Consider the following 17,698-nt stretch of genomic DNA (forward strand, 5'->3'; position numbering starts at 1 on the left):
GTGGTGATCTGAACACTCTGGTAAGGCCACTTCTTAAAGTTTAAAACTGTTGGAGAAGATTAAGGATATGTTTCTAGAAAAGATCAGGCTGAGAAGGAGCTTTCTTTATAGCCAATTTTGTATTCAATTAAACTCCATGGAACAAATAGATCTCCTTAAATATCTTTTCAGTATTCCTGAGTATTATGACAGCAGATCATTTAGCCTGTGGAGTGCCTGAAACTCTAGTAAGAGACACTTTTCTGTCTAAAGTATACGTTGTTTTAATATACAGAGAGAGACAATGAGGTAATTCAAAGGAAAAGAATTTTACATTACTCATTTATGAGAACAAAAGTACAGAAATCCTCTGATAAAAGTCTAGCCTTACATAACTCCTATATAATGCATATATATTTACCTCCTCACAGGCTGAAGGTTGCACCAACAAATGAATATACAGCTGAGCAAATTTTCAAATATTAAGAATGATAAATATCAGGACAGGGAGATGGCACAGCAACACAGTTCAGAGAGCTTGTCTAGAGAAACCTCATAATCTATCAGCAAATTAGACTCATTGTTTTCTGTGTCAGAAACTTTCAGAGACTGAGGAATTCTTGTCCATACGTTATACTAAAGAGCACTTAATATAATGCTATTAGGCTAGAGGCCTCGTTGGTATTGGGAGCTCCTTTTCTTTATTTTTCTATTTCTGACCTCTTTCATTTCCTCTGTCATGTCCCAACACCACAAAATGATGCAATATTGCATCACCACCTAATACTGAGACCTCCCTCTGTTAGCAGCCATAAAAACTTGTGAGTTTCTCCACCCCTTAAGAAAAGCCAGTGATCTTAAAGATCTGTTTACACACACTCTGCTACCACAACGACTACATCTCTCTCTGACAAACTCATACACATGTGAACAGATTTAAAAAAAGGCATTCAAGCCAGTAAGAGGTATTATCTCAGCTGATGTGTGTATGCATGTGGTACAGAGGAAACAACTTGTACTCCCACCCCTGTGCTTTAAATACCTACTCTGAAGTATAATAGCCTAAATTTGTAAAATGGGAGACAAAGTCTTCAGCAGATGTATCTCAGAAGGCTTCTGAACACCTGCTGTTTCCTGTTGCGAGCTTAAGGTGTTTGAAGTGAGGGATTTTGTGCAAAATCTCAATCAGCAGGAGCACCAGTCTAATTAGGAGGAAAGGAAAGAGTGGGTATTTCTTGGAGGAGATGGAAAAGAGATAGGAAAGACATATCTTTTCTTTGTTAGAGATCTCCTGACTCTGCTCTGCCTACAGAGGTTCACAGCAATCATTTCTGGATCAGACCACAAGGCTTCTTTCATACCCAGCAGATCTTAAAAGATTCCCCTGGACCAAGCTTCTGGCTGGGAACCAAGCTCACATAGGAGACATCTCTAAGAGGACTTAACTGCCTACAGAGGGATGCAGAAGGAGCCCACCCTTCGTTTGCTCTTCTGGATCCCCCTATTTCCCCAAAGCATTCTCACGCTTCCCCAGGCAACGACCCAGAATGAGCATCAGTAGAAGTGCCTTTCTCATGACATAAAGTTGTGAATGGAGGACAGAACTGCAGGCAACACTTATCTGTCAGTTACATCCCTTTCAAAAGCAGTTACCATACCTAGAACATGATGCAAAAGCCAAACTAAAATTCAGCTCATTCCTCCTCTGCTTGTTGGCAAGTTATAGCAAGAAGAAAAGCTTATTTTTAATACCAAAGTTACCATATGATCATGCATATGGACAAATCAATGACAATGATGTTAATACAACTGATCACATATGCACATGATCAGTTTTCATAGCAGAGATATAAGATAAAGGGATTCTGTCAATTTATTTTAAATCCTCCCCTGAATGCATCACAAAGGGTTTACAACCCAGTTAGAAAATTCCAGTTTATACATTCTCCAAGAAAGAAGAAAGCTACCTATCATTCCATCGGTATGGACAATGTATCATACAATGGGGTTTTTCCATTTTCTTTACATAGAGAAGCAATGACAAAACTGAATGTAGCTATTGCTGGGTTTAGGCAAGCAGGCTTTGACTTTGTTGTTACAAGACCTACAAAGGTTCTGCATTTAATTTTTTTCTCTGCTGGCAATATAGAAAATAAAAGCCAACCCAAAGTATTAGATACTACTTCCTAAATTGCAACAAACCCAGTTTGTCAATGATAACAGAACATTTACATCCAACATATGTCAGTATATGAAGTTGTTGCTGAGCATTTAATATAGCTGTTATTCTTCATCACAGTTTCTCCACTAAACGACATAAAAACTGATGTTTGCCTGTGCAGAGGATACAAAAGATACCATCTTACATTTTTTCAACATCTAAAACTCCCATTTAAGATCATGACAGCAATTTCTTGTCGTATTTTTATTACAGCTGGTAGATAAAGGAAATAATTGCATTTTGACTGCACCCCACAAGATTATATTAGCAAAATGATTGCTTCTTTGCATGACTAATTTTGATTAAATCAGCTTCATTTAAATACCAAATTGTGTTCTTCACCTTTCTTCATTAAGCTATGGTATTCCTGACTGTTTTAAAGTTATGTTTTTGATGTGGTAAAACATGCATTTCAATTTATTGTGCAGGCTGTTCTTGACTAAAAAAAAAAAAAAAAAAAAAACAAAAAAAAAAAAAAACCAAACCAAAACAAAAAACAAAACAAAAAAAAAAAAAACAAAAACAAAAAAAAAACACCAAAAACACCACCAACCACACAAGCCAACCAAATGATAATTTATGGGAAAGGGTTTGAGTCACATTTGGAAATTAAGAGGAACAAAATAATGTTAAAATATGTATTTCTAAAGAATATACAACCTATAAGGAGAGCATTTGTGCCTACAGGAAATTTTGTATTGCTTGATTTGCCAGAAAAAGCAATAAAGAAAATGAGCTGTATATAGACGAGCTGAAGATTAACTGCAAAAATGTAATATTTTATTCACATACTAAAACCTGAAGAGAGCAAAATTTTCAGTTTACCAACCTTTCTCAGATATAATATATATGATATTTTATTCTTTCATTGCAAATAAACTACATTGAGTTATAACTATTAAAAAAATGTTATACAATTCTGGCTAAAATCAACACGAAATGTGTCATTTGCTCTGGCTCTAAATTATCCCCTCTATAATTGTCTTTTGACAAATGACAGCTTGTATTTCAACTGCTCAGATCTCCATATGTTTGTGCATCCCAAATAAAGTCCACAGATTTTAACAGGATTAGTCGCCAAACTGGCTACACTTGTGTTCCCGGAGTGATCCATCTGGGGATCCTGCCAAAAACAACAACAAAAAAGACTTCCTATTTTGATAAAGGCTTTTAAATGTCTTTTAAAGCATTCAGTAATGCTGTGTAAAGCTGAACTTCTTTGACAGATATTACCCATTGTATCAAGGAAAACCAAGCATGAAGTGAGTCTTCACTGTGTTTCCCCTATGCTGCATACACATCACATGAAAGTTGTTGAAGGTTTTTGCTTAGCTTTCATGTAAAAGGGAACTCGAGGCCAGCACAGTTATGATGATTCCTTACAGACACAGCCCAGTGTAATGTATATTCATTTTGAAACAGAAGTTTCTCTTTTCTGCTTCACACTGGTATGATTCTTAACACCGTGCAAATGATTTTTTCAGTCAAAAGAATCCGTCCATGCTATAACAACGATTATCCAACATTTTATAATAGGATCCGTACATTCAACATATTAGTTATTTCCTTCTGATATTTTCTTTCCATGGAAGTTAAGGATGTGTACCTAGAAAAATCATAATAATTTTTAAAGTCTTTGTGGCAGCTTATGGTCTTGTAGAGTGTTCCCTGAAGATGTAACCTTATGTCAGCATAGCTTTCAGGGCAAGTGTGTACCCTGTGCCATACAGAGTTGACATGTGAATCTCACTGCAAGATCTGGATCACAAAACAGGTCTCAACATAATCATGGAAAGAGTTTTGCTGTTCACTCTGAACAAGAGCTGTGGAGACAGAAACACTCAGCTCCATTCAGAGCCAAACAGACAGCAGCCTGGATGGGGAAAGAGTGATGAGGGGGAGTTGTTTGTTTGTTTGAATTGAATGTGAATGGTTATGCCTGAGCTGCCGTTGGAGTCTGGCACCATAAGACTGATGAATTAATCCTCCTGCTGTGGGCAGCCTTGGCAAAGCCTTAGCTGGAATATTACTATGTCCAGTTTTGAGCAGAGCTTTCCAAAAACAATGTGGCCCAATTGGCAAGAGTCTGGAGGCGAGCTACCGGAATCACAGGAAGTCTAAGGAACGTGACCTAAAAAGGGAGATGCAGGACTGCCCTGTCTGGAGATGGAAAAATAGTAGAAAAACAGTTAACACAGCAAATTCAAATAAGAAGGTAGCTGGAGGGGGGGAAGGAGGAAGAAAACTGCCGGACTGAGTAAGAGGAATAAGACAAGCAAGATGCTTAGTCTGTAGGAGTAGACATTTAATCAGAGAGCATGAAAATCTTCCCTAAGCAGAAGACCACCAAGCTGGAGTAGGTTGCCATCTTCAGGGTTTAAGGGCAAACTAATTTGTTCCTGCCCTGAGGTGTGGGGTTGAAGGAGCTGTCATGCTGTCAGGGATAGCCGGGCAGGCGGGGGTCGCTGCTGAAGTGCCACGGGCAAGCTGTGGGGCCCTGGGTAAGGAACCCCTCAGGAATCTGCGCCCAGGGAGGTTTCGCTGGTTGTGCTGAGACCAGAACACGTCCTGCGTGCCTTGTGCTGGCGACTAAGCCTCACCGCGGCTGTAGTGCTTTCGCCCCACCAGAGGGTCTGTGCGCGCTCCGGCTGATGCGGCCGGGCCGGGGCCGGGGCCGGGTGCCCGAGGCCGCGGTGGAGCCGGGCGGGGCGGGGAGGCCCCGCCGCCGGTTCCCTTTTTGCCCAGCGTGTGATTGGCGGCGGCTTCGGAGCTGCCTCTGCCGCCGGCTATGGAGCCTCCCTGCCGGCCCCTGGCCCGCGCCGCTTCCTGCTGAGGGAAACACCTGTCCGGAGCCGGGGCCGGTGCCGGGGCCGCCGCTGAGGTGAGTAGCTCTGTGCCGGGGGCAGCGGGGGTCGCGGCGGACCGCGCCCCGGGCCGGCGCTGCCCGAGGCCCGGGCTCGCAGGTGGTGGCGCGGCTCCGCTCCCTTCGCCGGCCGCGGGCGGACCCGCCCCGGCCCTGCGCCCGCCGCAGGGCGCCTCCGGCCCCGGCGGCCCCGGGCCCGGCAGCCCCGGCGGGGCGGGCGCGGCGAGGTTCGCCCTCCCGCCGGCGGCGCCGGCCGCCATCTCTGGGCCCGGGCGGTGGGCCGGGGGCGGGAGGGAAGGAGGGAGGGAAGGAAGGCAGCCGCAGCCCCGGCCCCGACCCCGACCCGCCGCTCCCGCCGTATCCCGTGCGCGGAGCCCCTTCCCGCAGGGGGGTGCGGCTGGCCGGGGTCGCCCTGCGGTCCCCGCCGCAGCCGGCACTGCTGAGCCCCCCGTGCTCCCCGGTCCCTCACGACCTTGGTCCCGCCTCACGTCATGGCCCGAACGGGAGTTAACGAGTTTGGTGCCAAACCCGCTGAGGAAGCTGTTGGAACGTTGAATGAAACAATGCGAAGTGAAGGATCACAGTAGACAGTTCCCTCGAGTCTTAAGATCAGTGAGTCAGCTCTGCTACAACACGGCTTTTAAACTATACGTAACTATTTCCTCATCCAGCAAATTTCTTGTGTCTATATCTGATGCATATAGACCGTGAAACCTTTCCACACCACAATCGCTCTGAAATAGTACCTGAGGGCGTTCGGGAGTTGGTTGCCGGTGTAGATTAGATCACGCAGTTAACAATCAGTTGTGGAAAACCAGGCGTAAGTTGACAGGACAGACAGTGTCTAAATAGAGAGTGTGTCCCTGCAGGAGCAACAGCAGGGATACCTGAATTTTTAAACTCTGCGAAGTGTTGGTTCCAAGGTGGATTACTTCGAGATTACTACTAGATCACATGTGCAACCCCAGTGAACTAGATCTTTGCTGAAATTCTTACCTAAGTTTTCAGAACCAGCTAGAAGTTATTGTTTGTTCCAGGAGCCCCAAATAGACAAGTCATATAGAAACTAAAGGAGGTGAAGGCAGGACATCCTGAAAATGCTACAGCTGCAATAGCAGTCTGATTGACTCCCCAGCCTCCTGATCAAGCTGTTTCTGCTGGTTCATATCTTTTTGGTGAGGAATGTGACTGCATTACCTGTAAAATTTGCTTGCTAATGGGAACCTGCACTGATTTATTTCCCATGAGAGCTAGTAATTGCTAGAAGATCTGACAAAGAAACTGAGCCAGGTTTTTTGGTATTTTGTTGTTGTGTTCATGCTTGAAATGTTAGTGTTGTATCTTACCTGGGAAGTTCAGCCCTGGATCACTGCAGGTGTAGGGAAGATGTACTTCTGTCCAGCAAGTGCAAAGTCATCTCCTGCTACCAAACAGTTTGGGCAAGTAGATGTGCTATGCTGCTTGGAAGACTTTAAGTCTTGTCATGGTGGTTTTTTTTTTTTTTTTTTTAATTTATCTTTCAAGTGAGCTTTGTCTAAAACTGTGAATGTAAACTTTAGTGTTATATTTACATAATGCATGCATGAGGTAGTTCTTACTCTGGTAGAATGTGCTTATTTTCTTGAAAGTTAAGTTGTCTGGGGAGGAGTTCACACTAAAGTGAAAAGAATAATTTTAAAATAAGGTTTTCACATGATGAATTAAAACAGAAGCAGGAGCTAATATAGAATAAGCATGATAGTAACTGGTAGAATTCTAACATAGTCTTAACAGAGCAGTCAAGATTGACAGCTATCCTAAATTTTTTGTAACCAAATAAGTAATACATTGTAATATCACATTGTCTTTTTAAAACACCTTTCAGCCAGTTTTTTCCAAATAATTTAATGACTTTAGTTGTAAGTGTATATCCTAATCCTGCTGAGAATCACGTTTCAGTCTCAGTTATGCTTAACTGTGCTGACTCCATTCCCTTTCCTTCTCTTTCCTCGCTGCCCAGCTACCTCTGCAAGTGTTGAGTCAGATAAAGGAACTGATCCATCTGAAAATTAACCAAATTTTTTGCTGGTTTTGTTATGGTGAGATTGCTGACCTGAGTGATGACATAGGAACACAACTGCAGACAAAGCCAAGACTGGTTGCTTGTCTTAGTTAGCTTTTACAGGCCCATCTTTTCCTTCTCCATTGGACTCCATCAGGATTTTTGGACCAGTGTAGGACAGGTCTTGTAATACAGGGATATTCAGGGTTGATGAGGCTCATTAGAATTAGAAGTACAACAGAGTGATTTCCCCCCCTCCCCCCTTTTTTGGGGGGTGTTGTTGCAGTAGAGTTATTGAAATGTCAATACTGTAAGTAAAGTGTAGATATGACAAAGATTTTAGGAACTTAACATGAAACGATTTTTCATTATAAACATCAGTTTTATGATTGATGTACATGAGGAAATATGGTTTTGCCAACACATGGATTAGCAGGAAATGGATACAGTTTGGTGTCACCTTTAGAATGGGTCACTGCAGAGACATGAGAGACAACTGTCTCTCCAAGAGCTGCCTTCTGAAGCTGGGGAAAAGGGATCAGTGCAGAACTGGAGATGGAGATTGGATCAGGCTGGACTTGACATGACTGGTCACTGCTTGAATACAGGAGAGCAGGCAGCCTTGCATGGGCAAGGCAGCTACAGAAGTGCCACATTTTGTGTTATGTCTGATGCAATTTGTGGGGGAATATCTGAACCCAAGAAAGTGTTGCTCCACCTGCCTTTATAAGTGGATGAGAGTGTGAAAGAATTGCATTCATGGAAAAATGTACAGGTTAGTTCTCTGCTGCATGAGGGAGAGATGCTGCCTTTGATTGTCTTGATGGTCTGGATCTATGAGTAGTGGTATAAGAGCTAGTTGTATGTGTTTGAAGAATTAATCCTTAGTTGCATGACTCATAGGGGAGGGCTGAGGACATTTTAAACCAGGAAGCTTTCCTAGATCTGCAGAACCCAATGAAACTGAAATTACTTCAGGTTTACTTAATAGGGCAGCGCAATGACTTTTAGAGGAAGGACTTTTTGCAAAATAATCTGTATAGCCTGTTGGCATGAAAAAAACCTCAATGGTAGTTGTTTATGTCTAAATGGAGAGAAATATATTACTACATTGTATTTTAAGAGATGAGAGAGGAACGTGGTGTGTAGTGCTGAGATGCCACAAAGGCTGTGGCTGATAAATGCTGACAGGCTGCATGTGGCTGGAGGATGTTTTGGAAGTGTAGACTTACCTAGATGGGTAGATTTCACATCAGCAACAAAATGTCCAGGGTAACTTCACCACTATCTTGAGAAAATTCAAATACTGGCTTTAAAAGATAGAGGGATCTGGGACAGAGCATGTTTCCCCCAAACTGACTTCCTGAGAAAAATAACCACTAAAAAGAAAAGATCTTAGCTGACAGGCAGAGTGATGCTCATAGAGAGAAGAGCTATGTCAGTGGTAGAGAGTTTTTTCTGCTTTTTAATCTTGGTAGAATGTTAATCAATCTTGGCATGTTGGAGGCAGGTAAGAGGCTGTTATATTTTTTTTTTTCCAATTCAGAGGGAGTGGGTTTTTTTTTACGCTTTTATAAAAAATATGTTTTATAAATAGGAAACATGCATATGTTAAAAAAAAAAAAAAAAGACACTTTACTGTTGGTAGACAACCTTTCAGTTATTTCATTTTTTTTTCCTCTGTTTTGAGAGTCATCATTTTTGCATGACATCTACCACTGTAGGATTTGTACTGCTTGTTGCTCTTCAAAAGATTGGTATTTCACTGGAAAAGTCATAAGGAAAAAGGATGAAAATAGAGGGATTTCTGTCTTTTCTTTCAGTTTTGTACATTTTCCCAAATTTTTTTTTTTTCCTGTGGAGATCATATTTTTAGTAAAAGAACAGCACCTCAGATTGTAGTTAACCACAAGAATTACGGTTGAAAGTCTATGGTTTAATTTCTTCCTGAATCTAAAGTCACTATTTCTAGTGAATTTCCCTGTGTGTACATAATCATAAATGAATGAGTTTAAGATATTTCGGGTAAGGCTGCCAAGTTGTTCTGCTGCTGAGGCTACCATGCATGATCCTTGGCGTATACAGTCTCTGTGAGATGCCTGTGTGGAGACTGGCTTAAAAGTCTCTAGTGAATTTAAGTTGGGAGTCCTCAAATGGCTATCACCATGCAAATAAAAATAATGAAACATTACATATTTAGTTGTCTTTTATCTAGTATTTGTATTTAATCCTTCTGTGAGGTAATCTCTCAAAACTATATTTGGTTTAAATACCTTATTTGAATTCATTAAATTTATTGCCCAGATTATTCTTTGCTATTTTTAAAAGGCTCTAAACATGTTTTCTATACATGTGTGTTAAATTGATGTACTGTTGGTGTATTTTTACTGTTGTAACAGGAAAAGCATTCTGACTTCTTTTAAAATGAGCAATCATATGTATAATCAACTTGGTTAAAACTTCCTTCCTGGTAAGTGCAGCACTTCCTTTGCATCTGGATATGACAGCAAGCAAGAAAAGCAGAACAGTTTAAACAAAGAAATTTCTTGTGTGAATAATCTTCCTTTAAAAAAATAGGGATTACAAAAATTAAACAAATGAATCATCTTCAGCAATTCATCATTTGTTTTATAAGCAGGTAATATTTCATGGTACTTTATCAATTATAGAGGTGGTATGTCCACAGTCACTGCTTTCTGAAACTCAAAGAATTTTAGTTAGCATGCTATGTTGTTTGAGTTTAATATTTTATATTTTTATTTGCTTCTTTTATTATCTGCTGAGGCATCATTACACTGGCAGTTAAAGATTTTGTGTAGAAAGTGTTGCTTGGAAAAGAAGGTCAGTATGTTGCTGTAACTTGACTTGTGCAAGTGCACTCGATCAGCACTGAATAATTTCCACTTTAATATTGGTCAATGGAGATTAATTGAGCAACAATATTTTTGTTTCCTGAATGCTGATAAGGTAGGCTACTCATGCTTAATATTGTTTTACTGGTGTTTTAGGGTATATGTATAGGGTAATAAATCAGCATCAGCTTGGGAGAATTTTCTTCTGTAACAAACTAGTAGTTCATATTGGTAGTGTGTACTTTGAAAATGGATGGATATTATCAGTCTGGTGAATTGATTTATTTGAAAGAAGTACATCTAAGGACACACACCTTGAATTTAGATGGATATTAAATATATCTTCAGAAATAGTCCTTGACTTTTGCATCCTATGGGCTTTTTTTAGGTTGAAGTCCTGATTCCTCATCACTGAAAAGAGAGGCAGAGGAAACCGGGAATAGGTTCATGTCTGTCCAGACTGCAAATTGCTTGTTTTGTTACTTTCTGCCATTCCTGGGGCTCAGTGGGACTGCCTTCTTTTCATATATAGGAGTGTGTCTTTTGATTTCTGTGAAAACCCACTTACGTTAACATCAGCAGCATCAAAACAGATGAGGCAGCAGAAGAATCAATGCTTGATCAAATAGAAGCAAGAACTAATCAATATGGAGGTTGCACATTTGAACTGCTTATCCTCAGTAAAATCTGGGCAGGATGCTTGAAACCTTTATTTCAATTCCTTAATCACTGGAGAGTAGATTGGAGGTTTTTTATTTATATTTAGTATTGAATTGAATAGATTACATCTGAAGTGGTTTATGTAAATCAAGAATTTGTGACCAGAAATTAGGGGAAGAGGAAATATTAAAAATATATATGAAAAGTTAAAAAAGTAAGAGTAAAGATAAATGTAAATGAGGAAAATAATCAAGTAATTGTATGTTTTGCTAGATTTCTTCTGGCATGGAGTTGGGGGATCATGAACAGCCCGTTGTTATGAGAGAAGAAAACAAGCGAAGGAGAAGAAGAATGAAACCTCATTGTACATCGAGTAGTTTTTCGTCAATGGAACTGATATCCATTGAGTTCATTTTACCTACAAGCAATAAACATACTAAAGCACCAGAAATTATGTTACTCGAAATAGCTGGCAACTGTACGGTTGAGCAAATGAAGGCACAGATTTGGATGCGTGCAATAGAGATGAGTCAAACCACGGACTTCTACCATGCGTTCACCCCAGATCAGTTTATTCTGCAGTATCAGAAGAAAGGGCAATGGTATGAAATTTATGACAAACATCAAGTATTACAGACACTGGACTGCATACTGTACTGGAAAGTGTTACAGAAAAAGGTAGGCAAGATCTATGTCGTCCAGAAACAAAAACCATCAGAAGAAGTTCAGGAATTTCAGCGGCAACTTAACGATTTAATTGGTTATGATGTCACTGATGTAAGCAATGTGCATGATGATGAACTAGAATTTACCCGGCGCAGATTAGTCACTCCACGAATGATAGAGGTAGCTTGCAGAGATCCTAAATTATATGCAATGCACCCATGGACTACATCTAAGCCACTCCCAGAATATTTATTTAAAAAGATCACTAATAATAACATTTTCATAATCATACATAGAGGAACAACTAGTCAGAAAATTAAAGTGTCAATAGATGAAACTCCAGATATGATTCTCCACAGCTTTTTCACAAAAATGGCAAAGAAAAAGTCTCTGATGGATATTCCTGAAGATCATAGCGAACTGGATTTTGTTCTCCGAATTTGTGGCAGAGATGAGTACATTACTGGAGAGACACCAATCAAAAATTTTCACTGGATAAGACAGTGCCTTAAGAATGGGGAAGAAATCCACCTTGTCCTTGACAATCCCCCGGACCCAAATGAAGATGAGGTTCAGAAAGAAGAATGGCCCTTGGTGGATGACTGTACAGGAGTTACAGGGTATCATGAACAATTGACAATAGATGGAAAAGATCATGAGAGAATCTTCACTATCTCTTTGTGGGATTGTAATAGAAAATTTAGAGTGAAAATAATTGGCATTGATATCCCAGTTTTACCAAGAAATACTGATCTTACTGTGTTTGTAGAGGCTAACATTCAACATGGGCAGCAGCTCCTTTCACAGAGAAGAACTGCATCAAAGCCTTTTACTGAGGAGGTTCTGTGGAATATTTGGTTGGAGTTTGATATCAAAATCAAGGATTTGCCTAAAGGAGCACTTCTGAATCTTCAGATATACTGTGGCAAAGCACAGGGACCATCTACAAAGGCAAACCTTCAGTCACATGAATCCTCCAACTCTGATGCAAAATGCAAAACCCAGCTTCTCTATTATGTAAATCTTTTGTTGATAGATCACCGTTTCTTGCTACGAAGTGGGGAGTATGTGCTCCACATGTGGAAAATTCCAGGTAAGGGGGAAGAACAAGGAAGTATAAATGCAGACAAACTCACATCAGCAACTAACCCGGATAAAGAAAACTCAATGGCTATCTCTATTGTGCTGGACAAATATTGTCACCCAATTGCCTTGCCCAAGCACAGGATATCATCAGACCCTCAGGGGGACAGGACCCGAGCTGAAATGCCCAACCAGCTTCGCAAGCAACTTGAGGAGATCATAGCAACTGACCCACTTAATCCACTTTCTCCTGAGGACAAAGAACTGTTGTGGCACTTTAGATATGAGAGCATAAAGCACCCCAAGGCATATCCTAAGCTGCTTAGCTCTGTGAAATGGGGACAACAAGAAATAGTGGCCAAAACATACCAGTTGCTTGCTAAAAAAGAGGTTTGGGATCAAAGCACTTTAGATGTTGGACTCACAATGCAACTTCTGGACTGTAACTTTTCAGACGAAAATGTCCGAGCAATGGCAGTTCAAAAACTGGAAAGTTTAGAAGATGATGATGTTCTTCATTATCTCTTACAGCTTGTGCAGGTAAGGTCTATTTGCATTCCTGGACTCTGCCTTCCAGGAATATATTTGCATTACCCCATAATTTGCATTTCCTTTTAGTAGGTTTTGTTAGTATTCCCTAGTTTTTAAGTCTTCAGTATTTAGTCAAGGCAGTGGTAGTAACCAGATTAATGCAAAATACACTTTTCTATTTTTTTGTCTTTTGCCTTTGTTGATGTTTGTGTGGTACCATTGCCTTGTGTCTTACAATGTGCATCTCATGTTTACAGTAGTAAGTTTTTCTGGAAATTGTTAATGCCAGAAAAGCCATGATGGGAATAAATTCTAACTGTGCTGTCTGTAATCCTGTTCATATCAGTTTGAATCACACAGCACTGAAGAGTTGTTGAGTGACATTACTGATAGTTTAGATAGAGTATAGATAGAAAGAAAGCAAATGCAGATGTTGACATGGGCAAGGCCTGAAGAAAAATCTGGGATTGGGTTTTAGGTCAAGAGCACCAGTGTAATTGCACAGTATATTGCAGAAACTTCGGTCTTGTGCTGTTAAGGGGAGCAAATTTATCTAGAAACTCCCACCCCAACAAAATTTTGAAAGTAGTTAAAGAGTTGATAGGACCACATACTAAGATTAAGTCTTTCTGGGAACTTGGGTACAAAATTGTGGTTCTAATGGCAAGGGATCACTGGTGTATTAATTTGAAGCACTTTGTGTGCACATCGGCTTGGTCAAACACTGGAAAGGTTTTTATCAGTTGCTTGGTTTGGTTGCTTTTCTCTCAGTACAATCATCTCAACACTGCCATCAGTTGGCAGTGGCAAAGTCTCCTCTGGTGTCTGATGGAAGGTGTAACCTTATGTTCTTCCTGGTAAGCACAGCCTTGGAGCCAGGTGGGTCTGCAGGCCTCCCACACCTGACAGGGCTCTGTTTTGCATGGAAAGGCTGTCATCCCTCAGAGGAAGTACTTTTTTCAAAGCATCAGAGGACAACATTCAAAATTAAACAAACAAACAAACAAAAAAAAAAACCTCCCCACCACTTAAAAAATGAGCTACTGCAGCCAGGGAAACTGCTTTTGTTTCTGCAGGTTCAGAGAGCCCAGAATCCCAGGAGCATGAAATTAGTACTTCAGATTTTGCTGCACATTGGTAGTGCTTTCAACAAAGCCTTTCTAGCCTTGTCTTTGCTTGTCTGAAGATTAGGCAGAATTTATGCACTTCTGCATTAACCAAAAGAATTGCTACAGTTACCTCACTGGGCCTCCCACGTAGCTGCTGCTATATATATGCTTGGCTTGTGAGCTTTTGCTGTCTACATGTGGCTCAGCAATTTTATTCACTTTTTTTTGTGTCTAAATTAGGAGTTTGGGATGATGATTGGTTGCTATCAAAATGCCTGAGAAAATAGGGGAAATACTGGGGTTGTTTCCATTTTTTCTTGAAATTGATTGTTTTCAGGATGTACAAATATGGTGAGTTTTAAAAAGATTAAAGCTTTCTAACAGTTAAATAAAATACTGTAGCATAAAATCATAGTGCCTTAACCTCACTGTGTCATTTTTAGTAAGTGGTGTTTTAAGAAATAATGAGCTTACCATCCTTAAAAACATGCTAGATTCCAACTTTGCCTCTCTGCTGCTTTCCTTCTTTATTTCTTAGCTAACTGTGGAACATAAGCTGTCAGCATTCTGCAGCAAAGTTCTGGTCTGACAGTGTATTTAAAATCTGCGTTTTTCAGAGAATGGATGTCGGCCATTCCTGTGCTCCAGTGGACACATCTCCTCTGCAAATGGTTGTCACTTTTCAAATGCACATCTTTATGAAAGCTCTATGGTTATTTCACATTGCACAGGATATTCCCATTTTATCCTCTGTAGAGTTAGAAATCAAACATTTTATTTCCCCACAGGTTTATTTCAAATAGAAGCAGCCACATCATAAATCAACCTGTTGAGCTTCCTGTAATGACTGTTCTTCTCTGTACAGTTGATAAGCCATGGATAGAATAGTTAAAATGCAACAAAATTCTTTGTAAGATAAACACCAATGGCTGTACTGTATGTATATGGCAGTGAGTAAAGACCACCTGCTGAATTGACAAGGAAAAGGTACACATAGGGACGTGGTGAAGTGCCAGAAGACATTTTTAATGGCCAGCTTTTATTGTTGCTATGCTAAAGTTGATGTTTGACTTTGTGAAGAAAAAAAGGGCTGGACTTTAAAAAATAATTATCTAAAACAGCTCAATAAGGATGGTCATAATGCATTATTTCATAATGTTTCATGTTAAAATATATTTGCAAGTTCAGTAAAGAGGTTTTGTTTTGAAGTAATGGTCAGTTGTTTGCCTGTATTTAAGTCTTAAATTGTTTTTCAAGGTTATGCGAATATTAAGCATAGTATATACCAGAATGCGGTTTCTAATAGGCTTTCCTGGGACTGTAAGAAAATCCATTAGAATTTTTGTGATAATTATTGCTTTTGGGCACCTTACTGCAGTGAAAATCAATTTTTAGTAAAAACGCTTCATGCCTTGTAATCTCATACACAAAGTGAAAGGATCTATATATTGTTATATTTGTGAATTCCCATTGTCTTTCCTGAATAAGATGATGTTGTTTGGGGATATAAAACAGTACTGTAGAGACAGTCAAGAGAGGTCTTGCAGAATTATGATACAGGAGAAGGGCAAGTCTGGTGCTTGGCTTTTTTGTCTGTCTTGTGCTTGGATTTCTTGTCTGTCTTAGCCAGCAGCTTGAAAGAACGTGTCTGTGATATTTTTATAAGTTGCTTCATTCAGGAAGGTTGACTTGATTTTTTTTTTCTTTTGATTAAACCCACAGGACAATTTACATTTCAGAAATCATGTTGATATTTTAACAATAAAAATGCAACTGTACGCCACAGTACTTGTATGAGTTTATAAAAATGATGATTTCTTTGAATTTAGCAGACTTTTGCTGACGGCTTGGTTGCTTCTTTGCAAGCTGCAGACCGCAGTGATCTTGAAAGAGCCATTATGTTCTGTTGAATAACTACTGCTAGAGGTTTGCATACTTAGTTGCTTCTGAAAGCTGAGCATACTACATGCACCCAGCTCTCTGCACATCCCTTTGTTTTCCCTTAATCTCCCTACAGGCTGCTTCCTGGCACTATTTCCAGAACCTGAAACCATTTACGAACCCCCTCCAATCCATGACAGGGATTTTGTGACTCTGATTCATAGACTGTATGCTTCTTATTTCTCTTTTGTTGCCATGGGATATAAGTGCATAGTTTTTTCCACCATTAATCTGAATACAAACCTTCTACAAACTTGAATTCCTCAAGCAACATGAAAGAAACTGCTGGAAAAATGAGTTGAAGTGGAGAAGTTCCCTGGTAGAATCTGGAAGTGTGATGGATTTCTGGTAGATCAATTCACTTGGTTATTGGGATGGAGGAGAGAATAACAGAAAAAAAATTTCCAATACTGGCACTTGAAAATAGTTGTTGACTTCCCCCCACCCCCCGCCCCCTTTTTTTGTCAGTAGTTTGGAAATGTCTGTGGTCTTGGGTGGAGGTTTTGAAAAAAAAAAATGCATCTGTTTTCACAGTCAGTAAAAAAAAAAAAGCTTTGGTGAAGTCTTCCTATTAATTGTACTTCATTATTGTAGGATGGGTATCTGGGCTTTTATTCTTTCTTTAATTTATGGAATAAAGACCAGATAAATGCTCTGAAAAGCTGCTCCTGTATCCTGTTTTTTCTGGGGAACCCATCAGTGAATCCGGACGCCGTAGTCTCAAAGTTGTGAATGTTGACCAAAACTAGTATTTTATTATTGAAACGTTTTATTAAAGAGCTATTACAAATACGTTATTCCATCTGTCAGTAATCATTTCAGGCATTCTCAATATCAGTCATACAGCAGACTGGTTTCTGATCTTGCTGGTTTTTGCCAAGAATGATGTTGCTTTGTGCATATGTTCAGGTTGGACTCTGGTTAGATGCTCCATGCCTTTCGTTGTCACATTAATAATAAACCTGAAAAGAACCTGTTGCAAACAAAATGTGCTTCTTGAATCAGATGGAGAAGCCTGAAAAAGACCTGTTTTGTTGCACATTTTCTATTCCTGCAGCAGTGAGTTCTCTAGATGTCATTGGTTAAGTGTAAGCAGTGGGATCTTAAGTGTGTTAACCACGTCTCCTATGTTTGTGTTACTCAGGCTGTGAAATTTGAGCCATATCATGACAGCGCATTAGCCAGATTTTTGCTGAAACGTGGTTTGAGAGTAAGTACTTCAAAATACAGCCAGCTTATGCTAAAGTTGCTGGCATTATTAAAACCCTTTGTCAAGAAATGAATGTTAATTTGTAGTGTTTTTCTTTACTTGTAGAACAAAAGAATTGGTCACTTCTTGTTTTGGTTCTTGAGAAGCGAAATTGCCCAGTCCATGCACTACCAACAGAGGTTTGCAGTCATCCTCGAAGCCTACCTTAGGGGCTGTGGAAAAGCAATGCTGCACGATTTCATGAAGCAGGTTCAAGTAATTGAATTGCTGCATAAAGTCACAATGGAGATTAAATCAGTTTCTGCAGAAAAGTATGATGTTACTTCTCAAGGTATTTGCTAACAGGCATTTCTTTGTTGTTAATATTGGTTTTTTTCTCTTTGAGTGTGAAAGACTAGGCAGCAAATTGTACTGTTCATTAAGAAAATTTGTGGATAAATTGCTGTCAAAGGGCATAATTTTTACTTCCTTTGAAAATGTGAATGTAAGTTAATAATGATTGAACCAGTAATAGATTTGTTTGCTCATTTCACCCCAAAAGG

At 39.9% G+C, this 17,698-nt stretch overlaps 1 protein-coding gene across 1 annotated transcript in view; it reads left to right on the forward strand.

The window, feature by feature from the left end:
* Positions 1-4,948: 4,948 nt before the first annotated feature.
* PIK3CG (phosphatidylinositol-4,5-bisphosphate 3-kinase catalytic subunit gamma) overlaps positions 4,949-17,698 on the forward strand; it is a 33,703-nt gene continuing 20,953 nt past the window's right edge. Inside the window, exons 1-4 of the mRNA XM_040063311.2 lie at positions 4,949-5,081; positions 10,890-12,905; positions 17,091-17,156; positions 17,262-17,487. Of these exons, the coding sequence (XP_039919245.1) occupies positions 10,902-12,905; positions 17,091-17,156; positions 17,262-17,487 (2,296 nt within the window). The 5' untranslated portion in view covers positions 4,949-5,081; positions 10,890-10,901. The remainder of the gene's footprint in view (positions 5,082-10,889; positions 12,906-17,090; positions 17,157-17,261; positions 17,488-17,698) is intronic.

Source organism: Hirundo rustica, chromosome 4, assembly GCF_015227805.2.
Source record: "Hirundo rustica isolate bHirRus1 chromosome 4, bHirRus1.pri.v3, whole genome shotgun sequence".
In the NCBI taxonomy this organism is placed as follows: domain Eukaryota; kingdom Metazoa; phylum Chordata; class Aves; order Passeriformes; family Hirundinidae; genus Hirundo; species Hirundo rustica.